The sequence below is a fragment of the Parasteatoda tepidariorum genome, chromosome 4 (assembly GCF_982258835.1).
Source record: "Parasteatoda tepidariorum strain Cologne lab strain chromosome 4, Ptep-v5.0, whole genome shotgun sequence".
In the NCBI taxonomy this organism is placed as follows: Eukaryota; Metazoa; Arthropoda; class Arachnida; order Araneae; family Theridiidae; genus Parasteatoda; species Parasteatoda tepidariorum.
In genome coordinates this window covers 11,646,939-11,674,455 of record NC_141758.1, presented here as the reverse complement: position 1 = coordinate 11,674,455, position 27,517 = coordinate 11,646,939, and the positions used below count along the sequence as shown (strand labels likewise).

The 27,517-nt window shown below is 27.8% G+C and overlaps 1 protein-coding gene across 1 annotated transcript; it reads right to left on the bottom strand.

The window, feature by feature from the left end:
- Positions 1-84: 84 nt before the first annotated feature.
- Positions 85-27,360, bottom strand: Usp14 (ubiquitin specific protease 14). The gene is made up of 17 exons (XM_087160672.1): positions 27,162-27,360; positions 25,134-25,279; positions 23,529-23,561; positions 22,605-22,709; positions 19,550-19,653; positions 18,393-18,451; positions 16,092-16,222; positions 13,638-13,783; positions 12,190-12,272; positions 11,652-11,683; positions 11,481-11,546; positions 10,732-10,824; positions 8,846-8,971; positions 3,540-3,615; positions 2,214-2,321; positions 1,546-1,620; positions 85-457 (listed from the first exon to the last, which is right to left on the bottom strand). Exons 1-17 carry the CDS (start codon positions 27,175-27,177, stop codon positions 378-380), a joined length of 1,479 nt encoding a protein of 492 aa, XP_087016798.1. The 5' UTR covers positions 27,178-27,360; the 3' UTR covers positions 85-377.
- Between the last annotated feature and the right edge of the window lie 157 nt (positions 27,361-27,517).

The window sequence follows — 27,517 nt, the reverse complement described above, 5'->3', positions numbered from 1 at the left end:
ACCTAACTAATTTTGGAATATAAGGAATACATTAAGAGAATTATACAAAAATTAGGTAATATAAGTAATAAAAAATACAAGAGCCTTATTTGCATAATTTAATTCAAAATATTATAACAACATACGAAAGTTATATAAAAGCAATAGCAACAAAAAAGGAATTACAAACTTAGGTTTTGCATCATTTTTTTTTGTTCTTTTTTTTTACAAAAGAATTTTCTAATGCTGACTTTAAATGAGGCTTCTTAATATTATTTAAACAGACTGAACAGAATGATTAAAGTACAGGTGAAGTGTTTTCACAGGGCCCAAAAGCCAGCCAGTTAGTTACAATGTGAGGATTTAGACTTTATACTAATGATTTTTCAGTGAAATGTTCATGAAGAAGTTCCTGATTCATCTTCTACTTCCAGTATACGTGGGCCATAAAGAAGCAAGTATGCACAATGCCAGTCCCCTAAAATAGACGAAATTTTTTTAAAAAAAAAACTTTGAACATAATTTTATTTTATTTTGTCAACGTAACATTTCAATATTTTCTACTTTGAGTTTCAAAAACATAAGGAAAGTATGTAAAGCTACCTCTTTTTTAAATAATTTTAATGAAATTAAAAATGCTTTATTAATAATCTTTGGATATAAAAATTTCCCATATTAATACTGTCACTAATTTGTGGTTACAAATTAATAAAAAATAGCATTAAAAATTTTTTAAAACCATTTTAATGATAGTAACTTATCATTAAAAAAAAAACATAGTAACGTTTTATTTTTTTGGTTGTTATAAAAACTCAAGACATCTAAATTGAGATAATTTTTTTTTTTTATAGATCTAGAGTTAAAAAATAACTAAAATGGAAACATAATATAAGTAATTTTGTGAACATGAAAGAAAAGCATATATTGAATGCAAATACTTTCAATAAAATATAAAATTTATTGATAATTAATTGCTACATATAAAATACCCAGTTTTCAAAAATACCACGTTACTATAAGCTAGTTAAAACTTTTCATCAAATGTAATTCATTCCTAAAATAATAATGTGAATCTTTCAGCTCTTGTGAGGATTCATGAATAAGAAACTATAATAAAGGTAAATTCACTAAAAGAAAATTATGAAAATTTTCCTTGATGTCAATTTTTATGTAGCTTTAAATAGGGTTTACAATCAATAATGGAAATTTCAATATATATAAAATTTTAATATAGATACAATAACTTTTTTCTGAAGTTAAGAATTATTCTTTAATAGCTTATACAGTTATGGAGAATTGAATACTCTAGATTTTGCAGTTTTAACTTTCCTACTCTTGTCTTAGGATCAGTAAAGCAAGTAATGAAAATAAAAAATGCAAATAACTATTTTACTTTTGATAAGTTTCATCCTTTACTTTTCCTCAAGTATTAGGACACAATGCAAAATGAGGTGTAAAACGGATTATATGTATTTTAATAATACATACTGAGATTTGTAAGATATTTAACATAAGTAAATAATAAATAAAAAAGAATAGAAAGAAGATAATAAAGAACTTGACTACCTCCTCCGGATAGTTTTAAAATTTCTTCTGATGGTACCATAGAAACAGTGTCGTCATCACATTTAAACCATTCATCTGCAAAGAGTAAATTTATCAAATTCAATTATGTTTGCACACATTCATTGCCATTTAATTAAAAAAGTAATCATGAACATATTTAATAGCAAAAGTCTAAGATAAACAATTTTTTAATAAAATCAACAAAAATAATGTTTGGAATTTATAATTTTTATTACGTATTTCACACATTTTTTTTTCTAATTTCAAAGTTGAAAAATTGCTTACTGTCAAATGTATGCAATAATTAGAAGGAAAATTTATTCCCAATTGAAATTAATTACATAAATTTTTTGATTAAGTATAGTTATTTTTAAAAAGTTCTCTTAAATAAAATATATATACATTTTTTAACTTTTAATATTTGAAAAAAAATATTTTACAATATTATGAATACAAATAAATAAAATAAAACATTAAAAATAAGTGGCACATAATAATAACTGCATACTGTATTTTGCATACTAAATAAAAAATATTAAGAGAAGTGACAAAAAAAATAGGTACAAAAAAATGTTTCCAAAAAAGTACAAAAAGCATTATTTTAAACAAATAACAAGTAATTTCATGTTGTTTTTTTAAAAAAAAAAAGCTTAACATTAGTAGTTTACCTTTTTTTCTTTTCACCCAAGCAACGTAATGACCACTAGAACTTGATCTTCCTTTATGAGTAAGAACAGCCATCAACTCATAATAACCACTGTTATTTGAACCAATATCTAAGAAGAAAAAAAAATTTAAATTTATTAAGAATTAAAGAGAACAAAATAAATTAAACTAAAAGATATATTAATTTCATGTATTTGATCTAGCATTTCAAGCATGGATGGTAACATATTATGATAACATATGATGGATATAAGATCTTTTTACCATTCATAGAGTGCCCTTCTTAAAATAATGTTGCAAGCAATAAAAATGTTTTATTTAAAGTATGCATATTATTTCCTATTCTGGGATAAAAAGTAGATCAACCTTCTCGTGATCTACAATGATCCTATTGATCTACAATTCTGGCATCATGTGCTGCTCTCAAAATGATTCTAGGACTGCCTTCCTCACCATTGTTTCATAAGAGGCTCCGGCATCAGCTGATATTTTAAATATTCGGCTGGCCCTTTGTGATATAATTGAAACCCATAGAGAGATTGCATTATAGTGGGTGCCAGACCACTGTGGACTCCAGGGAAATAAAACAGCTGATTCCCTGGAAAAAAGAAGGCAACCAAAATTGCTCAAATAACAGATAAACTAATTCTTTTCTATGCTGCCAAAAGGCTAAGTGAAAAATCTATTAGAGAGAACCTTTGGTAAAGGAGGCAAATAAAAACTAGAAATTGATATTCTGTTATGGCCAAGAGACAAATCTCTCGCTACTTTTCGCATCGCTATATGGTAAGAATGCCTTTCCAAACATTTATATTGTATAAAAATTCCTCAAATCCTAAGTGCCAATTGTGCAACATTCCTGAGAGATGGACGCAAAACCATTTGAGTCATTACCCTGCTCTGGACACTCGTGGGAGAAATACTGGATAGCTCGGCACAAGATGAACAATTTATAAACGCACTGAAGTTTCAGTTCTGTTACTGTTATCTTTGTTTCTTGTTCTAATTATATTGTTTGTTTTTCTGTCTATAGTTGTCTTCTAATATGCAATTGGAAATAAAATTTTAAAAAATATTTCTTTTTGTTACTATAGTTCTATTTGCAGAGTTCAATGAAAATTGCCTCATTCATTACTGTTACAATGTCACTGATTTGCACTATGATTACCCCTAAAAAAGTTAGAAATTTATAATATAAAAGTCTAAAAAAAAAAAAAAAAAAAAAAAAAAAAAAAAAGATGGAACACGTGGAAATAATTTGCAAAGGGCACAGTAAAACAAATAGAAAACAAATGCTTTACAAACAATTTAGATATGATTCAACTTACCATCATCAAACCAATGAGACATTGCTTTAGTTTTTTTTGCTTCTTTCAGGGGAGGCTCTTGAGGAGCTAGCTTAGCCTGAAAAAAAAAAGCTCATTTTACTTTTAAGCAAAATCAATATTTATGTTAGAAAAAATATCCCCACGATTTGCTCTTATATTTTCTATCTCCTCAAACCCCAGCTCCTGCAATTGAGTTCCTTACGTTTTTGTTAAAGAGAACAAGTTTTCATAATTTCCAAATACACTGCTCAAAAAAATTGAAGGATTAGAGGTTATTGTACATCTTGTATATAATAATGGTATATAAGCAATTTTTTTTCATAAAATGGGAAAAAAGAGTCACAAATGCAAATATTTCTTATTTTCTAACTTCGAAGAGTACAAATTTTGGGATTGATGTTGAAGATGACGCTTTAGCAGCAGTGAATTTGATTTGGCTTCAAATTTAATGTAAGACAAAGCAGAAAAGAATGATCGACATGCAGTAAGCAAGTTTTTTTTTATGAGTGCAATGTCTCAATGCAATCATTTAACTGTATCAGAAGCTTGGAGAGTTGTTGGCTGGTTAAAGAGAGGCTAACGCAAAACGAAGAAGCAGAAGCCATTGGATTTCATAAAGAGTGATTTCCAGGATCTGGAGCAGTTTCTCCGAGACTGAAAATGCAGGCCGAAGATCACAGCAAAGGCACAGAAGAGCAACAATGCCCAATGAAAACCGTTATTTAACGCTAACAGCTTGACTAACAGCAATATGAATGCCGTCCTTCTTAAACAACACCTTTGCTCGACTACTGACACTACAGTTTTGACACAAACTGTCTGAAACTGCCTTTACGATGTACGTTTGTTTGTATGTCGGCCAATGGTGTGTGTTACGTTAACAGCAAGGCACTGTCATGCCCACAGGAAGTGGGCAATAGAACATGTGAACTGGAGATGAAATGAATGGCGCAATATTATTTTCTCTGACGAGTCCCGTTTTTCTGTCCCTTCTGATAATAGGCGTATTTTCACCTGAAGGGAACGTGGCACTAGAAACAACACTGCGTTTGCTCATGAAAGTGTAAGATATGGCAGTAGGGGAGTGATGATCAATTCTGACATTTCCTTTGATGGATGCGCCAATCTCCATATCATTTGAAATGGAGCTCTGACCAGTCGTCGATATAGGGATGAGATTCTGAGACCTATTGTAGTCCCTCACATTGCAGCAATTGGAGATGACTTCATGTTAAGGGCCATATCATGCTAACTTGGTAAATGATTACCTTTTGGAGGAAGGAATCATAAGAATGGATTGGCCAGCGTGTTCTCCAGACATGAACCCAATTGAACATGTTCGGGACAATCTAGGCAGATGAATTATTGGACGCCTACCACTCCCACAAACTCCCCAAGAACTGGAAAGAGGGCTTCTGGAGTAGTGAGATATTCCAGCCCTTCATTAATTGACTCGATGCCTCAAAGCTGTTCAATGTTGCTGACCGTCCCGGGAAACCACACCCCCTACTAAAAGCGATTTTCTTTTAAAGAAACACCACTTTTTATTTATTTTTCTCATATGCACAAATTTTGTTTGTTTGTACTCAAATGCTCAATAAAATGCATTTTTTTCTGCCAAACAAATGTAATTTTTATCTCATATAGCCTATTAATACGTCTGTCGATAATGTATCAATCATTCAAACAATTCTCCAGATGCAAGATCAATCCACAACCTCAATATCCTTTAATTGTTTTGAGCAGTGTACAATAACCTCTTCACAACTGAGCAGTTCCAAATTTTTATTTTACTGCCATAAGATAAAGATATATGAATTATACAGCCAAGGGGCTAATCCCTTTGTGTACACATACGTGAGCCTCAGGTCTTAAGTAAAAGAATAGAAATATTTAAAATGTAAAATTTTACCTTAAGTAGAAACAAACATGCATATTGTTATAGTATTGTCTATTTAAATACAATGATGATACATGAAACTTAGAAAAAGAAATCACAAAAGATTTTTTGACATTTTTGTCAGCACATTGCAATACTGCTTTTAATATCAGTTTCGAAACTATTTTAATTATGCATACCACACAAAATTAATAAGTATTAAAAAGAATTTAATGTTAATGATAAAAAATATTTAATTCTTAGAGGTAAAATTATGAAGGGGGAAAAATCACCATAAGTTAAAGTTATTAAATATATATGGAACTATGGTGTGCAAAATGAAAAAGATATCACACTAAATAAATTTCATTCTAATGTTCAGATTTTCGTGTACTAAGTGACAATCTTAATGGTTCTTGAGGGTGACTTCAAATATGTTAATTAATTAGTGCTATCTATGAATTAAATTACAAAATTAGGCTCAAAAACATATTTTCTTTGAATAAACACTCTTTTTTTTTTACATATTTGGATTCTTGATTCTCAAAATAAGGGGTAAACAAAATTTCGAAAAAATTGGAGAATTATGAATGGCAGAGGGAGCTATATATATTTGGCAATAGTTAAAAAATAAACAAAAAAAAAAGCAGCCAATCTAAGTGACTGACGTAAATGAGTTATTTAAGATAACCATAGACTTCTTCAAGAGAGCAATACTTAATTTTACTCCATTGGTAAGCAACCAAGATCTAAGTTCATACAGTTAAAAAGCAAAAATGAAAAAATTCCAGCTCTGTGATTTCTTGGAGAGGTTTATTTATTAACAGTTAATAGAAAAATACCTTGAAGTGTCTGGGTAGTAGACATTTTTTGAGCTGATTTCTGAACAAAAAGCAAAGATTTCTTTTTTTTTGATATCCTTTGAAAAAATTTTCTTGAATAGATTCATAAATTATTTAAGACTGTACAAGCTTTTGAAATTTAAATAGTTGAACTTGTAATGACTCCATTTATAAGAGGATTTAATACTAAAATCAAATTTACATAACTTACAATTATATACAAAGTTTTAGGGATAATCATTTTTAAAGCTTTGATCAAGTTTTCTAGGCAAGGAAATTTAAAGAAACGAAAAAAGTGCCGGAAATGTTTTTAGAGGGTATAGTAATTATAAAGACCATTCTCAAATTTTTTATATAATTTACGATATTTATTTTTATGTAATTTACGATTTTTCTTTCTTTCTATAACTGAAGAAATTGGTCTACGTTAAGTAGCATTTTTAAAATATTGAAATGAGTCATAAAATATTGAAATATGTTAGAAATAACATGTTGTGATAATTTGTTGTATATTGTAGTATTCGTGGTTTAGAAAATCACTTTATTCTGCCAAATTTTAAGTTACATGGAAAAGAAGATTTGCTAATAGCATCGTGATATTTCAATACATATTCAAAAACTTATTTTTTCAAATTCACCAAAAAATTTCGCTCAATATGGTCTTCAATTACAATTAGATACATTTATCACCAAATACCGCTACTGCAATTTCTTTGAATTTCATCATTCATTTACAAACTTATTTTATGCTTCTCATCATCACTAGATATATCTGATATGGTACTCTCCTTTTAAAAAGAGTTTGTAAGGTCCTTAAGACAATGAAATGGTGGCAACAAAACTTAAAAATAAAATGTTAAATTTCATTAACTCCAAATATTTGGTTTCAAAATTTAAATTTCAACAATATTGAAGATACAGTTCTTTTGCTTTTTTAAAGGACCACATGAATCTTGTTAAAATATTAAAATACATATGTTTACTATTACGAGAATAAAATTATGATCAAGACCCAAATGTAAAACAGTATAATTGATGATAAAATCTTGATTGCCTTAAAAATATATGGAAATAAAAGTCGATGTGCTTCAAGCGTTCAAAAATAGATGCCCATTCTCAAGATTCACCAGGCGTGAATGAATTGATGTTAATTTTTGGTTGCTCAAAACATTTCTACTTTTATTATCATCTTCTTATATTTTTTAAAATAAATGAAGTTTTTTTCCTTTCAGTTTCTTGGGATTATTCATTTAATAACACAGTATATTAAATTACTTCAAACGATATTAAAATAAGTTTTACACAAGATAATGGCATAGCATCTTAGATTGTAAAAATAATAAATAAATATGGTATAAAAAGATTTATGGCTCATAATTCAAATGTAAAACTTTTTCATTCAGTAATAGGTTAAATAATAAAAAATGATAAATTATAAAAAAAATATTTTTTGCATGAAATTATCTTTGAGTAAATAAGTGTCAAGAGCATGTGCAATTTATTTATTTATTATTTTTAAATTCTGCTATCTGAAAGATATGACCAAAAACGCAAACTTAACATTAAGGGGACACAACTTCCAACCACCTTAGTGACTAAGTGTTTAGGATCAGAAATCTATTTATGTAAAAAATATACATATTTATTAAGAAAAAGTTTTTTTTTGTGTCTGATTTTGCAACTTAATTATTAGTTAGCACTAATTATATAGCATATTTAAAGTTACCTTCAGGAGCCATTATGATTGACACTTAGTACTTGAAAATCCGATTATTAGAACAAAAGTTATTCAGGGTGATATCTTTTTTTATTTTGAGCATTGTACCTTTTTATAAAACAGTTAATTAAAATACACATACAAATATTACTAAAGCGATATCTTTCGAAATAGATATATCTTATATAGATTTCGAAATACTATGACATTTATCTTAACTACTACGCTGTCATAAATTTCGCCACACGATACAGAGATACACATAAATGGACTTGCAAGTTCTAGACTGATTTTTTTTTAAATATTAAGTAAATATAAATTTAAAAGCTTCATACAAATCACAGAACTACTAAGTTCAACAAAAAAGATTATTTTCAGAGTAACTAAATTATGTAATATTTAAAATTACTATAATTTTTGAGCACATGGATTGTGTGTTTTTTTTTTTCGAAAATCACTTTTGTTTCTGTGGAATTTTACCCCAATAACTTACATTTTCTGCATCTCTTGGAATTCCCAGAAAGCTTAAACATCCATGAATGTTTCAGTAAGAAAAAAATTATAAATTTTCTTATAGTGTAATTTTCGAAGCTAAGAAGCAAAGGTCCACTTATGAGGACTGAGATAATGAAGGGGTTAATATAGTTTGATTATTATGTTAGAATACAACACTAAATTCTCATTTGTTTATCGGTACAAGAGACAAAGCAGTGGTTATACCAAGCCAAATGCAATTTTGTACAAAATATAATGAAATCAAACAGTGTTACAAACTATGTACAAAAAGAAAACAAGTGTTGAAACAATATATTAAAGTAAAAAAAGAAAACTAAAACTAATTTTCTAATCTAAAAGTGATCATTATTACCTTTTGCGCTTCTTCCACTTTTTTATCTTCTACTTCTTTAAACTTCGCTCGCATAGGAGTAAGTTTAGCCTGCAATTCTTCATTACACAATTCAAAAACATCTAACTCTAACGAAAACTTAACATCCTGAAAATCAGTAAATAATAAATATGCAGCAACTTGACTAATTTTAACAATAAATTTTTTTATAAAATTCCGAAGTGAGCAGCAACTCTTTCCTTTAAAAAAAGAACAAAAAATTGCATTATTACACTAAAAAGAGGTCAACGACTTATTTTATTTGTGATTTTTCAGATTGGAAATATTGTTTCAAAGGTGTCGATTTCAGAAGCATTATTTTATTAAATAACAGGATTATTTCCAGGGGTCTGTTTAGAAGAAACTTGGGTCCGTTAACAGACCCTTCACAAAATATCTTATCATAAAAACGGACCCTTCACAAATTTGTTTATCTTCATTATTGGTTTGTTAATCGAATAAACCCTTCTTGGGGGGTGGGGGAGAGAAAGACGGCTAGAGACAAAGTTTAAATTCTAAGAAAATATTTATACTTTTACAAACATCACGAGCGCATTCTTATTAATATTAAATCATATTTTTTTTTAAAATAAATAATTGATCAATTTATATTTATGCATAAAATTAATTTATAGAATATTATGTAAATAAAAATTTATTTCTGACAATTTTTTAAATAAAATATTATAAATTTAAGAATTGTTTAAGTTTACTTAATGCGTAACACATTAAAAGTGATACATTACTTAGTTGTGTTGTTTAAAATATGTCAATTGAAATTATTAAAAATGTGAGTGATTTTGTTCCCATAATTCGTCCGAAATGAATATTCTGTGTTGAGCAGTAGAGGCTAAATACCAAATATTTGTATGTTGTACCTCTAATTTAGTAGCAGCAATTGCTGAGCAGAATTTTGTATCTATTTACGATTTAAAAACCTCTTGAAAAGGTTTTTAGCAATTTTTGCAATAACAGGACCCTGGGGGAAAGAATGTGACTTAACGCTTATTTTATATTCACAAAGTATGAATAGTTTTTTCACAATTTCATAAAAACAGGACCTTTCGCAAAATGTCTGGACAGACCCCTGATTTAAACTATTAACAATAAACAAATATAACAACTATTGATTATTGGTGAGTAAGTCTGACTAAATAAGTAAGTTGAGAAACTTCTGGTAATCCAGAAGTTTTTCAAAATCTGCAGACTGTATTCAAGCAAAGAACAGTGCAAAAGAGAAGCTAGCGTGTAAATTGTTTCCGTTTAACCCAACATAATTTTTACAACTAGTAAAATAGGTATAGGTTGTTCAGATATAACATTTAATAAAAAAAAAAGAATAACAAGAAAAAAATGGCACTAAACTCATTTACTTGGAATAACCTCAACTTCAAATATATCAAAAATAAAATAATGAGTCAGATACCCTGAATGTGTATTTTGAAAATATTTTCAAATGTATTTCTAAATACATTACACACATGTATTTCTAAATTTAAGATCTAATGCATATTTATTAAGATTTTATACTGCTTCATACTTTCTCAACAACCAGTATAATACTTTTAAAATGTACATAAAAAATAATTGAAAGTTTAGTATAGGAAGGCACCAAGTGGCATTAAAAAAAAAAACATGAAATCTTCACTAAAAAACCTGTTATCAAATTTATGCTTAGAAATTTTTTGTCAGGTCATTAAACTAGAAAGCTTCCTGCAGCTGCAATGTCTAAAGCTGATGTTTCTGAATACGGAAAAATGCCACTCAGAGCCGGCTACTAGTAAGCTCTTAAATTACATTTTAAAGAATATCAACAAGTAAGAAGTTGAGTGGAGGACAGTAAATTGCAAATATCAAGATTGACTTACCTTTAAAATTTTAGCATTTATGGATTCCTTTTCTTTATAATAAAACCTAACAAACTGTACAGTTAAATACATCGGTAAACGGCTAATTTTACTCTAAAAAGATATGAGAAAAACAATTTAGTTTGCAGTTTAAAGGAATTAAAAAAGTAAGTAAGCCACAAAACAAGTTAATAAAATATTTTACAAGAAATGTTTGTTATTAAGATAAAGATATTTTTTAAGATAAGGTTTAATTAAGTAAAACTTAGTTTAATAATTTGTATTGCCAAAATTTTTTCAAGAGACACTTAACTGAAAGAGTTACGTAACTCTAGAATACTGTATTAGCTTACTTTTGATATTATTTTTTAGTAAAAATGCTACAGTTAAATTTTTTCCTATGTTCATAAATAAATACATTATTTAAATAAAAAGTATGTCTACTGAATTTTTTTCTTAAAGTTTGTTACTAAGATAATATTAATAAAATATGTTTCAAATCCATTAAAGAAGAGTATTAAAATATGCAATATATGACATGAAGAATAAAAACTTATAGTAAATTATAATAGATTTTAAAGATTATTATAGTTTCAAAACTAATTATCAAACTAACTATCTGTTATGAAACATAATATATTACCGATATGAAATAGAAGGAAATGTAAAGTTCAGCAAAGTATTCATTTTTATCAAATAAATTATGATGAGATTTAAAAGCTTGCAATTTATCAAGGAAAAAATGCTAGAAAATAAATATATAAACTTACAGATTTTTTATATTGAGCGTCTCTTCCTAGAGTAGATGAAAATTTTGTGAGTGTCTCTTCCATACGCTAAAAACAAGCAAAAATACTTTAAAATCAAATAATAACAAAAAGAGACATTTCAGCATCCTAATTTAGAACGATTTTAACACACAATTTTAAAATAAGATTTACCTGCTTTAATCCAGTCAGCATAAACTTAACATCTAAAAAAGAATATGTAAATATAGATAATGAGAATTTCATAAATTAAAATAAAATACAATTGACCTATCAAAGAAATCATTAGTCTATGCCAAATGACAATGTTTTTTTTGTTTTTTTTTTAATATTTTAGAGCTACTGCACTTAATAATGTGATGTGCACAAACAAAAAGCAAAATAAAAGATTTGCACTGAAATAAAAAGTTTTATTTTTATAGCCTTTTCCTAAAACGGGAACCTTGCAGATGAACGATAGGTTAACATAGTCACATTTTTTCCGCCAACCCCTTTAACTCAACTGTGGAAATCACCAAATTATTTCATACTATTAGATAGGTAACAATCTTTTATAAATTTAGGAAAATTAGGTGGAAAAACATATTTTAAGAGGCAGAAATAATCAACTGCAGATTAATGCCTGCATTTGATTATGACAGATTAACTACAGATAAGGTGGCAATTTACAAAATATACTTGTAAATATATATGTTAAAGGAAAAAGAATTACCTGTCGATATAAAACAACTTATTTGGAGAAAATTTTCTTTAAGATGTGTTTCTGGTTCATCCTCTGATTCAATACATTTTAATCTTGAATAATAATTAAAGATCATACATACAGTGCAATAAAAAATAAAAAATTAATTGGCAGAATAGTAAAAAATTGCTTATATATATATTATCTACTACCAAAGTATATAAACTGTCTGCCTGTTTTTGCTTACATAAAATCTAAATTCACTTTATTAATACAATGCAACTCTAAAATTCAGACTTTTTAACTCTAAAATTCAGACTTTTTAATTCTAACTTTGATACACATTGATGTTGATTGCTTGTCAGCTATACTTATGTTTTGTTACAAATAAAATTAATACTATGTTTAAAAGCACAACAAAAATAATGCCCTATCACTTTAATTAAGAAATCTAGCGGAAATTTTTTTCCTACAAAATTTAGTACAGTAATTTTTAGTATAGGAAGAGATATTCACATGAGAAACTAAGGCTCTTAACTAACAGTATCATAAAAATTAAAAACCTAGCAAAAACATCATTCTAGTACATTTATTATAAATGTCAAAATTTTAATTATGAATAAATTACTATACGAAAACAAATAAATAGAAAAGACAGCAAAACGGAGAAATCTAAGTTTAATTTCCATAAAACACTTTTAACAAAAACTGCTTAGTGAACAACTCCCAAACAAATAACATTGAAAATTTGTAAGGTGGTTATATTTAAACACTCTAAGAAATATAGCAAGAGAAGGATAAAGAACAGGGAAAAAAGATTTTTAAAAAATAAAAAAAAGCATGAAACATGGAGGTCTGTGGAAAAAATTCATGTCTGCAACTCCTGTTTCTTGGTAAAAAAAAATTGATTAAAGTGGTAGAAAATTAAAAACATAAATTTTGTATTCAAAAAGAAACACTTAAAAAAATTTATAAGATAACTATTTTGCAAGCACATTTGGATTATTCATTTGTGAACAAAATCACTTTAAATCAAACTTACTAAATCAAAAACTATGTATAACTGAAATTTTCCTACTTTCAGAAGGAAAAAAAAACCTCTGGTACCCTTATATTCCAATAACGAAAAACAATTTTTGCTTCAAAGTATCAATACAATTTCATTTTCTGATTAAAGTGAAGAAGATCTTCATAAAATAATAATAATACAAGTTTCAATAAGTTCATAAAATATGCTTCTAGAACTAAAATTGAAACAATTTTTACTTTGGATGTAAATTAAGAGTCCCCCCCCCCCTAAATTTAAAGAATATATTTTTATCACTTATTATTATAATAATAATAATTTATAATAATAATGTGTGTTTATAATTATAATAATAATTTATAATAATAATAAGTGATTTATAATAATAATGTTGATATTTAAAATATTAAACATCATAAAGCAAACAAGATCATGCAATTGTTAAGGATACGTAGAATCAAATGTTCCACCAAAATACTGATCAATAAAACTAGTATATTTGGAGGCTGAAGCTTGGTCTGACAGGTCTTTGTTGGGAGCAGATGGCAATTTCTGCTGCAACATCCTCATCACTTCAGTCCAGCATTCATTCGCATCCTTAAATAAAAATTGTTCAATAAAATATCAAATACTTACAGAAATAAACAAAATTTATAAATTTGACTATGCAGTTGATCCTCGATTCACCAATACTGCATCTTTTGTTTTCTGTATGCATTGCCTTGTTTTAGCAGTACCGTCACAAATGCTATTCTTACAAAGCCCCTCCAACTTTTATTGCTTCTCGGAAAAATTTCTTCTGATGGTAGCTAGGCTAATGCATTACTTTTTTCTTATAAATTTGATTTAAAGTTATTTTTCATACCATTGCTTGCAAATGATTTGAAAGCTTATATTAAAAGCCCTTTATTCCAATCCTCTCGTGGTGAGGCTTTTAAAAGATTGGCAAAATTACCAACAATTCTGTAAGCTGAAGTTTTTAATAGCTACCACTCAATAAAATATTTTATGAAAAGTGTAGTAGTTGGGAACCCTGATACGAGGGTTGCTATTTATATTTCTGGCCAAATAATGAAAAAACAAATATGTAGGAACGAAATTGGTTTTATTGTTTTTCAAAATATTCTCCATGATAATCAATACACTTTTGTGTGCGTTTGAACCAATTTTCAAAGCACTTTTTCCAGTCCGATTGAGGTAACTCCAAAACATGCGTTTTGAATGCATCAACCGCTTCTTCGGGGGTCGAAAATCGTTGTCCAAGTAATTTATTTTTGATGTGTGCGAATAAGAAGAAGGCATTGGGTGCCAAATCAGGGCTGTACGGCGGATGACCCATCAGTTCGATCTTTCGCTCTGTCAGAAATGCCTTTGTTTGAGTCGATGTGTGAGATCTCGAATTGTCTTGATGAAGAATGATTCGCCTGTTCTTCTGCTTTTTTTTGAATTTCTCCGATGACTTCTGGCAAACAAATGGTCGTGTACCATTCAGAATTGACCGTCCTGCGTTGGTCTAACGCCACTGTTGCCACATGACCGTTAATGCCGAAGAAACAGGCAATCATTTGTTTTGATGTGCTTCTTGTCGAACAACTTTTGTTGGTTTTGCCTCGTCTTGGAAGACCCATACAGTTGGTTGCTGTTTTGTTTCCGGCTCATATGCATAGATCCATGATTCGTCACCTCTGTAAATGTTATACATGGCCTTTGATGTACCTTGAACGTATTTTTCCAACATTTCCTTGCACCAATCGACACGAGAGCCTTTTTTTGAGCGTTTGTCAAATTATGCGGGATCCAATGCGAACAAATTTTTTTTTACGCTCAAATGTTCATGCAATATTTTATTGATGCTAGTCATACTAATGTCCAAAGACGCCTCTATCTCACGGTATGTCACATGACGATCTTGCTTTATCAGTTCACGCACAGCATCGATCTTTTCTGGCACAACAACGGATTTTGGACGACTTGCACGGGATTCGTCCTGGATCGAACATCGACCACGATTAAATTTGTTATACCAATTTTTTACAGTGCTGTAGGATGGCGCTTGATCGCTGAATAAAGAATTAAGTTCATCGAAGCACTCGTCTTGACAATCCACGTCAAAAGTTATGAAAAATAATGGCACGAAAATGTTCACGATTCAATTCCATTTTTTGAAAGAGACAAACTTTTCAATTGACTGTCAACAACACAAATGAAGCTATAATGGTAAATCGTCTGCTGAATTTATGTTTAAAAATATCAAACTTTCAAATAAAATCATTTGCGGTCGCCTAGCAACACTTACTGTTGCCAAGGCCAGAAATATAAATAGCAACCCTCGTATAATGTTAACAGTACCCGTTAACATCATTTTTAAAGCTATTAGATTCCCCACATCTATCGTTCAGAAATACTACTGAAATTTTTTTTTTTCAAAATTTCCATTTTTTGTTCTGCGAAGAAAAACAGTAACTTTTAATGCTAATAATGAAGAAAATGAGGATTTATTCTTGTTTGGGGAAAAAAAACTCAAACAGGTTTGATGCCTATGTATTAATTGATAAAAGTGTTGAAACCTGTGTTTTTGTCAGTGTTATTGAAAGTAATGGTGAGAGGTATATTACAAATGCTGAAAATTCATTATTTGCACTGAGAAATAATGAACTTTCATTTCCCTTCTATGAAGTAAGTATTTAAGCATTAGGTAAGTAATTTTTTAGATATTTTTTTTCTACAACTATAGTAAATGTATTAATTTTCAAATCCCTTTCTTATTTATTACTTTTAAAGTCATCATTTGGCATTTTATGTTGATTCTCATTAGTTGTTTTCCCACATCTATCATTCACAACAATTGGTTCCTCGAATAACAATCAATCAAAGTTCTGCTGCAAATGCTAGACAAAACACTAACCTGTTGCATGTATGTACCATGATCATTCTTTTCTGCAAAACGAGGAAATGCCATGTGCAATACTTGTAGTAGAATTAAAGGTTGATACTCTGCCCCACAGGCATCCATAGCATCATATAAATCTCTCAATGCTGTAATATATAAACTGTTATTAGATTTGCTCCAGTTATTAAAAACAATCTGAACATAATATTTCAGACATATGCTTTCCAAATCATAGATTGAACATCATTAATTGATATTAAACTAAAATAAAAGTTACTATTTAAAGCAATTAATATATTAAATAGAATATAAATATTTTTAGTAACATATTAATTAATTTCACTATAAATAATGTCATATAATTTTTGGTAATTGTTACAAATATCTTATTGAACTTTCAATATGAATAATTCCTCATTCCAAAACGATTCTTTACGCGATGTAAGGAAGAGAAATACCCTTAAACAATATGAACTCTTTATCAAAAAAAAAAAAAAAAAAAAAGGAAAATATGTACTTTTCACCAAATGTAATAGGTTTTTTAAGTGGTTACATCAGCACAGAAAAGGAGATCTGTAGTTAATAAATATTAGTTTAAGTACTCAATAATTATTATTTAAAAGTTGCTAACCAATTAAACTAACAGAAAATTGAACTTTTACTGATTTTATGAAATTCAAGTTATCAGGAAATGGCGGCATGTTTTACTTATGTCATATTATGTTGTACTTGAAAAAGCAAAACATGTCCTGAATGGAAACTTTGCTCTAAGAAAGTTGCCTAAAAACATAGATAGAACTTGAAATTTGAATAATGCACATAAGAATTTTGGGAGCTGTATCCATTACCTAAAATCATAACCATAATTAAGAAATTTACATATTGGGCAATAAGTAAAAGATTAATTTTTTTCTTATTAAAATAGCCATATTACCATAGAAAAAAATAAACAAAATTATTTGCTTTTAGTAGCCAAAAGCATGAAAATAGCTGCCTAAATAAAAACAAAAAATTTTCAATATAACTATCATTTTGTTAAATTATTTAATGGTCATATACCACGATAGATTTAGTCAAGTTGGTTGCAAATATGATGATTTTTATACATATAAACATTAGTGTTCTAGCATTAAATTTTTATATCACAAAAATTTTATTTGCAGAAAATTAAATACTTTTAATCACTAGAATTTCAAATACACACACACACATATATGTATATAAACAAAAATTCATTGTTTTCAGAAGCTCACGCAGGCCACAGGTTGTCAACCCAATTCATGCTACAAAACATAGCTAGGAGCACAGAAAAGTCACCAAATAGTTATATTTTCCTAAAAATAGTTGCTTTTTTAGCCTTTTCAGGGAAAAAAAAGTTCCCATATTCGCCCTAGGTAGAAGATAGTTGCAAATAGTCGCCTGCGGCAACCCTGTATTTATTCAATTATTTTGTACTAAACATTTTAGTATTGAGATTACAATAATCAAGTAATTCACAGAAACTAAAAAATAATTAAGTAAAACAAATATTTATTAAAAAATAATAAAGCCTGACTAAATTATTATTTTCTCTTTTTATTTAATACAAAAGCTTAGACTTCGAAGAGTAAGAAAAAACTTATTTTAATAAAGTACTAAAAGTAAAAGATCAGTGTTTTCACTACAGCGCGAGAACGCGAGAATCTCGCATGTTTTTTTCTTTTCTTGCATTAAAAAATGATTACCGCGAGAAATTTGCGCACTCTATAAATCAATTTCAAAATTCGCGAAATTCTCGCATTTTGCAAAAAGCTTCGAATTACGTCATTTAGAATAAAATCAATTTCACTTTTCTTCCTGGATCTTCATTATTTTCAACACTTGCCCTGTTATCTAGCTTCCCTATTTACCAGTAGGTATTGTTCAGAACCTTTTCAAACAAAAGAACACAACCCCTCCGAACCACGGAACCCCTTTCAGAACACATTTCTCTGCAACCACATGTTTACTGTAGGTATGGTTTTTCATATAAGACGTTCAAATTTTTTTATGCACTAATGTAAGATGGACAAATGCCTAGTAAAGGCAAAATCTTCTATGATGATGCAGCAAAAATATTCAATGCTTTAAAAAATAGAAGACGTTAAAAATTTATTATAATAAAAGAAATGATTTTTTTTCCAAATCTATTTGTATTTTTTCAGTTTTTAGAAATCTCACTTAACTTTCTGAAATCTCACCCTGTTTTTGAGAAAGGGTGAGAAATTGTCACCCATTTTTTTTCTATGATGAAAACACTGAAGATGATTTCTCACAATAATTAAGAATTTTACTTACCAGCAGTAATTGATTGAGCAGGAACAATTGTGTTACCAGATGCCAATCCTCCAGTAAATCTGAAAGGGAGACAATGATTACATTTCTAGTTATTTTAATTTTAAAAGGCACATATCTATGATTCATTTTTCGAAGTAGCAATTTCTTATCTTCTAATAGATATATAATTATAAAGCATTCTTACATTTAAACAGGTGCATAAATACTAAACTATACATTAAAGATTACAGTTGCTTCTTGTTAGTGGTCATTATTTTTATTGATTTAATTCCCTGGATAAGATGGGTTAATAAATTTATGGTTAAAATATAAAATACTTTAAAAATGCTTCTACGCCTATCTTTACTAACTCTGCTAAGTATCAAACATTTTAAATCTAATTAAATAATAATAATAAAAACATCAAATGTAGCAACGATCTGAGAGTCAATTGTTTACTTTGTCTCTTATATATTTTAAATCAGTTATTCATATACAATTTCAGTTTTTCATAAATTAGATATAAAAATCAATTTTAACTGAAATATATAATCAGATTCAAATAAAAGTGCACTTCCATAATTTCTGTCATTAATATACATTTTCAGAATTCTTGTGAAAACTGAAGTAAAAGAGGATATACACATTAAAAACAGCAAATAAACATCGAATCAAGGGAGGAAATTAAAAGCGTTCTAAATCCTTTAAATCACGCATAAGCAGAGGTGCCACTTTAAAAAGATTTAAAGACTTAACTTATTTCTTGATCAATTAATATGGTCTAGCATTGTTTTTCAGAATTTATATCCCATTGACTTCGAAATTTAACCTTCTACGATAATGGGCTACATATTAATTCGATCGTTTGGTTATTTTTTTCTAAAACAGAAAATTAATAAATAAATAAAATAAAAATATTTTCTTTTATTTATTTTCTACAGCAAACAAAAATTGCAGTTAATCTTCTGTATCTTTTTACACTTTTCACTGAATAGAAAACCAATAATTGTTTTCTAAAACAATTTATATCTTATAATTTTTTCCTAAAACTAATCATATTATACCTTATCTATTAAAAAAAATTATAGTTATTCATACTTTAGAATAAAGTAGAATAAATCTAAAATGCAGTTAAAATCAATTTGCTTAACCTGATTGTATAGTTATTGAAAAATTACTTTTTGAGGGCTTCTCTCAACTCAGGCACAGTTTTAAGACACTGAATAGTTGCATTCATATAGCAAGTGTTGCCTAGATTTGTCAATCCAGGAGGCAGTTCCAACTACAAATGGAAAAAAATAGAATTTAATGAAAATATCCAATTAAATAACTTGAAATACACATTAATCATAGATGACACTAAATGGAGTTTGAAGAACACAAGAGCGCTTTAAAATCTAAGGATCCTAATAGAAAACCTGGAAAATCTGGAGATTAACACTAAACAGTAATAAAAATATTTTTATATTGTTTTTGCAATTTATTCATAAGTAAATGACATCTTTCCTCTTGCCTCACTTTATATGTTCCCTTTGAGTTTTATTTATTTATTTATTTTAATCTTTTTGATATTTTTTCTTGATAAAATTTTATTTACATATCAGTCTCTCTCTGATGCTCCACACACTATAATATTCAAATATTTTGCTTAGTTTTATTAATGCAATATTAGAAAGCACTATTTTCATAGATTTAATCATGTGAGCTGATAAGATATCCTTTTGTGGTCAAATTTTCTCATTTTAATAATTTTTCTTCCTTTTAAAAATCCAATTTTTCTGTTTCTTTCCTTGCTTTCTTAGTGCTTTTATCAGTGGTGCAAGTGACAAAACATGGCTTTGGAGCAACAAAAAAGCAATTTTGGAGCAGCAAAACAAAGATTTGGAGCATATTTAATAAAAAGAATTATAACAAGAATTTTTAATTTTGTTCATTAATAACATATCTTATTTTTTACATTTATTTGAAGGTAAACAAAATAAGTTTCTTTTCGGTATCTTCCAATGATGTTAAATATTGCTGTTATACATGATTATTTAACCCATCTTTAATATTTTTTTTCAGCTGTAGCTAAGAGATCTTGAGAAGCCATCAATTCTCTTTTTTTTTTTTTTTTTTTTTTTGCAAATCAATTTCAGCAGCTTTTCTCCGTTTCAATGTTTTCACATTCTTTTCGCTTTCTTTTTTCTCAACCTCTAATCGAGCAGAATAATTTTTAAATGCTGCACGAGCCACTTTAATCATATCTTTGTTAACTTCAAAGTTATTTAAATCACTTATTTTGTTGACATGTGACACAACTTGTCTCAAACCATTAACACTATGCGAATTTTAACTTGCCCTATTATCAAGTAGCTTTTTGTTCACACTAAAACCTCTTTCAACATCAGCATTCCTATGTGGTATGCACAAAAGAACTTTAAAAAGCTTTGTTAAAAGAGGATATTTGACATTTCCCAAATTATCTTTCTTCACAAAATAGTTTTTCCAAAACACATCAATTGGTGCATATTCATTTGAATCAGAAGAATAATCTTCTGGTTCCCCGCGTAACCTCGTCCATTAATCTAGAAAAAAAGATGCCGCTTCAGGTATTATAATGCCCTTTTTTATTCCTAGGAAGAACTCTGTATATATATATATATATATATATATATATATATATATATATATATATATATATATATATATATATATATATATATATATATATATATATACAGTTGAACCTGGTTATCTCGAACCTCTTTATCTCGAAATTTCTAAAATTCTCTACTTTTACTATCTAAAATCAATGTATTTTCCATGTTTATGTCGAAATTTTTTTCTTCAAAACCATCGTTTCTCGAATTTCTAATAATAGAGCACAAATGACAAAACTTTTTTATCAGTAGAATTCGAAGACAGAGATGAATTTCGTGAATCCACAGGAAGTAGGGATGAACAGGTTGGGGTTTTTTCTTGGAATTTCAATCACTATCCCTGCACTTCCTTAACTGGAAAGGAATACAATGATTCTGGCAGTAAGTGAGGGGTTAATAAGTAGTGACCATCAGGGGTTAACTTTTCAACATAGATAAAAAAGCTAAGAATAGAAATTCATTTTGACCTCAAAATTGCAACCAATTGATCAATGGATAATTAAGAGTTTTAAAGTGAACTATAAAAAACAGTTGGTATCAAACTTGTAGATGTCATAGATGAAAAAAGTTAGACGCTATCAGAATTACAGTTTTGCCTGGAGAAATGTTTCTCTAAAAACTATCCAAAATGGTTTTAAAAGCTGGTTTTAAGAATAGCTGTGAAGATGATGAATAAGAGATTGAAGACATCAGCAAAGAAGAAGAAAATATTAACACTGAAAATGCATTGCCAGATTTGCCAAAAAATGCATAGCCAGATTTGCCAGAATGGAATGCAGTAAAATCTGGATTTAATGTTGACCTTAATTTTGAAAATTTTTACAAGTGAACAACTGCCTGGCAACATGCGGAACATTGACAAATGTGGAAATCATAGGTAATGTCAAAGGAATATCAGATGAAGAGGAAGAAGCTGAAGATCATATTGATGAATCCAAAGTGAATGCAAAAGTAAAAAAAGCTGTAGAATTCTTATAAATTACTCTGGAATCCCAGGAAAATGTTGGCTATGAGAAAATTGCGATCTTTCTAACCTAAAAAGAATAATCGAAATAAATAAAATTCTACGTCAAAAATCTTGTAAAAATTTTTTTCAGTGTTAAATGTATGTTAAAAAACTGCTATGTAAATAGATTTATTTGGTATAATTAATTTAAAGAAATGTCTATATTTTTCTACTTGAAACAATTAAAGCACTTTTAAGAGAATTTCTTAATTAAATTTGATTTTTTTAGAGTACCTGTATAACTTGAAACCTCTTTATCTCGAACTTTTCGCCTTTCCTGTGAGATTTGAGATAAACAGGTTCGACTGTATAAATATATATAAATATTCATGCATACATGAATGTGTGTGTATATATATATATATATATATATATATATATATATATATATATATATATATATATATATATATATGCATATGCCTTTCAAAAAGAAAAACTGGAACCCTTTGTGAAAAGTTGAAAATTTAGAAATGTAAAATCACATTTTAGGAGTATAACCTATATGCATTTCAAAAATAACACATTCCATTGAAATGACAGAGTAGAACAATGTGAAAAGAATGTAATTTGTAAGAAACATACCGCAGTAGCTAATTCATTATCAGACATATCCTCCATAAAAAGAACTTTTTCAACAGGTTCCTTAGGAAGTTCTTCTTTAGTACCCATCATAAGGACAGTAGCACCCTATAATATATTTCATTAATAAGCTTTTTAAGAATCAATTATTAAAAAATAAAAGAAATTAAATTCTGAAATTAATGACCAAATAATACTATCTCATAAATTTATGAGTGTTAATGTTTATGAGTGTAATGTAAGAAAGATTACTTTAAGTGCCACCATACAATTCTGGTGTCTACATCTCTTGTGGTAGCAAGACAGTAAGAGATGTACACTAATATTATACAGTACACTAATATTGATACAATAAATACAAACTTTAGCATATTTACTAGGGTCATTTTGTCAATAAACAGCTCACTTTGGAACAAAACATGATTTAGAGCAGCAGCATATTTTTTAAAGAATATTCGGCAAATATATAGAAAATTACATTACATATTTTCAGAAAAACAAACTTTAATATCATCAAATTCAATAACAGAATAGAAAGAGTACATTGGCTTGAGTCAAAATGAAAAGTACGCTACATTTAATTGCTCTGAAGATCATATAAAAATTCACATATTTTCAAAAGGTAGCTACTTAACAGGAATATTAATCAAATCATTTGGAAAAGCAACCAAAAGAGTTTGAGGATTTATAAACAAATAAATAATTAAAAAATTCAAAAAATTAATAATTTTTCAACTATTGGAGTATCATTAAGAATTTAAAAATTACAAAACTTACGCAAGTGATTAAACCAGAAACGCTATAAAACCTAAATAGTTTTGAAATCACTGAAATTTTAGTAAGAATACTTACGAATACTTTAAAATCACTGGAAGATTTAAGAATACTTTGAAATCACTGAAATTTTAGTAAGAATTGTATACTTACATCTCTTAATTTTATTGTTCCCCAAACTTCATCCTGCATTAAAAGAAAATTTATCTTAGTAAATGTAAATGAAGTTAAGAATGAATTACACAAATATTGAAAAAAATTTCAAAAAGCAAATAGATAATATATAAATAACTTTTACAATATTTTATTAGAATAAAATTAACACAAAATACTAATAAAATCTTAAATTTACTTTGTAATATTTTAAAACTATAAATTAACACACTTAATTTTAATAAATGTATTAGGAAAAATAAAAAATTTTGTTTCAAAAAAAAAAAAAAAAATAAGGAAGGTTATCAAAAATGTTGAGATATTACATATGATTTTTCCCATTCAAAGCTTGTTTAAAAACAAGCTTTAAATGATGATGTACTACTAAAGTGGCAATACATATTTCGATTGATAAATGACTGACAAAACATTTCTGGCCCACTTTTTACTCTTTCTTTCAACTTTAAACACTATTAATTCAGAGTTTGATATTTTATCCTATATACACCTAACACAAAAATATAAATTCTATATATTTTTTCAAAAAATTTAGAATTAAAAGAATTAATCTTTTAAAAAAGGTTTAAAAAAGCTGCAACTTAAAACATATGACTATCGAAAACCAATATTATGAATTAGAATTGTTGAACTTTATCAGTTATATTAATAAATTTAAAAACTAAAATTTTAAGTTAAAGACAGTAAACATAATAAAGAATATATATTTATGTGTTCTGGAGCATTTTACAATGGTTGTCACATTCAACAACTGAATATACTTTGGTACAATTGAATTATCCTCTTGACACTCGTGAAAATGCACAAATCCTTTGGCGCCATCATAACAAAAAGCATTTTCTAAAATAAATATTCTAAACACATTAAATTTATCAAATAATAATAATACTAAAATAATAAAGGCAAAAAAATGGAAGCGCAAAAATACATAATAAAATAGTGTAATAAAAAGAATCAAGACAAAGTAAAAACTCTATTTTTTACAATTACACATTAAATTATTCTTGATTATATATATTATAATTTATTTTGGCGGCCAAAAATCCTCAATAGCTTTTAAAGCGCAAACAAACAAATCATTATTTTTGAGCAGTTGCTGCCACATAATTCATTTAAATATGCTAAAGAAAACTTGTGTACAAGGATTACAAAGTAAATACGATAAAATTTGTGGTTATTGGTGCAGAAGCTACCTTTTGTCGAATTTTTTTGTACCTAATATAGAGTTTGGCGAAAATGGTCCATGGGAAAATGCCAAAGTACGAATATGTTATTCGGGATTATCCCAAAGTACCTATATTTTTTACACTACAAAAATCCAATTAAAAAATTTTCTAATATTTTTCAGTGCATTTTATATACTTTAGCTGCATCACTCTTTAAAATATTTCTTACTTCACAGTTTGTTTTTTTAATGTATGATAAAGAGCCACAATAATTAAATACAATGGAACAAATTTTTTTCTTCTTTTGGAATTAATATGGTAAGATAAGATAATCTGCCAATTTCACAAGACATCATCTGAAAAGACACATTAAATATCAAATTTAAAAAAGGAATTTTTAATAAGCCAACTATAACACAACCTTCAATGTGGTTCCTTTTATCATAACTTTTTGGCGATCAGGTGGAACTCCTGTGATGGTGAATAACTGGGCTTTAAAAACAATGGGATCATCATCAGTGTTAACTTCCACATCATCATACAGCTCCTTACCCCATTTCACCTTAACTAAAATATATATTTAATAAATGTTAAAAATAATCTTAAAGTGCAGCAATAAATATAATGAATAAGCATTTATTTTTACAAAATCGAATAAAGAAATTAAATGAATACTTTTTTTAGTAAATTTTTAAGATATATTAATTTAGAAAAACACAGTTAATGAATATAACCAAGAAGTATGAAATATTAAAATACAATTATGTATTTTAAAAATGAGCATATTAACCAAATTAACTCAGGGTCGAACCAGGTTTTTCTGCCAAGATACTGTTTTTGGTATTTTGTGAAAATTATTAGTTAACCACTAATTGCTACAAAATATATAATTTTACAAAAAATACACATTTATGTAAAATATATAAACATTTAAATGTTAAAAAAAACCTCTATTGTTGGTTGTTGGAAAACTGACAAGTGACTGATTTGTTCAAAGGGTTTTTGAATTATTTGTTTAATAATGCATTATTTTCATGATTATAAGAAATAAGTTTTGTGAATGGGCAGTTTTTGATGTCTGGGACTTTAAGAAAGAGCCATTTAAAATGTTTAGAATTTAAAGTGATTTTTTCTTTTTTTAAAAAACACACTTTTGAATTCCATCTAGGGTTTTTAAACAAAACAGTTTTTTTTTTTTTTTTTGGAGTTTGAGCTCTGAGCTGTAAAAGTAATTTAAGAATTTACACTGTTCATTTACATCTAGGTGTTATGAATATACATATAAGGGGCCGTTCAAAAAGTACAAAAAACCCGAAGGGAGGGAGGGGATTTGCTATTATGTACGGTTTTGTACGATGGGGAGGGGGGGAGGTATTATACAAAGTACGTACTTTATAAACATACACCAAATTTAAATTTGACTTTATCCTACACCCTCCTTAAGTAAATATTTAATTTTATTTAAAACATAATTATTTTAATTTTTATGAAAAAGGGGGGTAGACTAATAAAATGTACGTACTCTAAGGGGGGGGGGAGTAAGACCTTATGTACAGTAATGTACGAAGGGGGGGAGGGGTTTAAAATTTCTCCATTTTTGTGTACGTACTTTTTGAACGGCCCCTAATATATAGTTATAACTTATCCAACAATGAGAGAAAAAAATTAGAATAAAACCATTGCTTTTCCAACTTTTTTTTCATGAAAGAATACATTACACAAGATTATAACAAATTATTGACAGTTACATTGCTTCTATGAAAGTTACTTATTTCAATTTATAAAAATTATTTATTCCTGGGTAATTTTGCAAAGAAATATGTCTATGTCATAATTAAGAAAATGAAGTTATAGTTGTAAATAATTTACTTCTCAAAGAAATGAAAAAGTTTTACTGCTAGTTTTTCGAATTTTTAAAGTTAGTAAAGATGGCCCTAGTAAGGAAAGCTAAAATTGCATGAATAATAAAGTAATATTTAGACAAATGGTTCATGAGATATTTCAAATTAGAAATTCATAAAAAAATATCCTGACAAAGAGATTATGCATCATTAAATGTTACAAATAATAGTTAATAAAAGCACAAATAAAAATATAATGCAATCCTTTGTTATGAATACCACATCGAAAATTCTAGTTACTATTATCTGAATTCTATATTTTAGAGTAAAAAGCAACAATTTACATACTAGTTGATGGGTTAAATATGAACGAATTATTACTTCAGTAGGTAAACAACAGAATCAGTTGATTAGCTTTAAAACTCAAAATAAATTCGGTATCGAGGTAAGATATTTCTTTTAAAACATACGGAATAGTGATAGGAAATATACTATTAACGAAAATTAATTAAAAAGTTTAAAATGTTAAGAAAAACTAATTACTTGGATAACAAATTAACATTTAATAGGAAATGACTTGCAATATTTAAAAAGGGCTAGTTCTTTACCTTTATAAGAAGGCATATTAATATGGTACTACGAATATGTATGTAATAGATAATACAAAACTTGTTTTAGTTAAGAAAGATGTCTTTATTAAACTGTTCGTTAAATAAATATTTTTTAATAATTACAACACATTCATAACTACTCCATCGTCGGCAATAGTAGTAGCAGTAGTAATCTTTTAATCTGGCGATCCGTTTTGGAGCATAGTGCTTCATAAATACGCTTGTAGCTTTCATGGATTAAGAGAGATAAAAATAGTCATTGTTGTTGCTGTTGTTAATTTGCGTCGCACTAGAGCTGCACAATGGGCTATTGGCGACGGTCAGGGAAACATCCCGGAGGATGATCCGAAGAC

Coding starts and splice junctions, on each gene's coding strand:
- Usp14 (XM_087160672.1), bottom strand. Junction 11,547..11,651: donor TGCTGACTGGATTAAAGCAG/GTAAATCTTATT, acceptor GCTTGTTTTTAG/CGTATGGAAGAGACACTCAC. Junction 8,972..10,731: donor TAAATGCTAAAATTTTAAAG/GTAAGTCAATCT, acceptor ACTGATTTTCAG/GATGTTAAGTTTTCGTTAGA.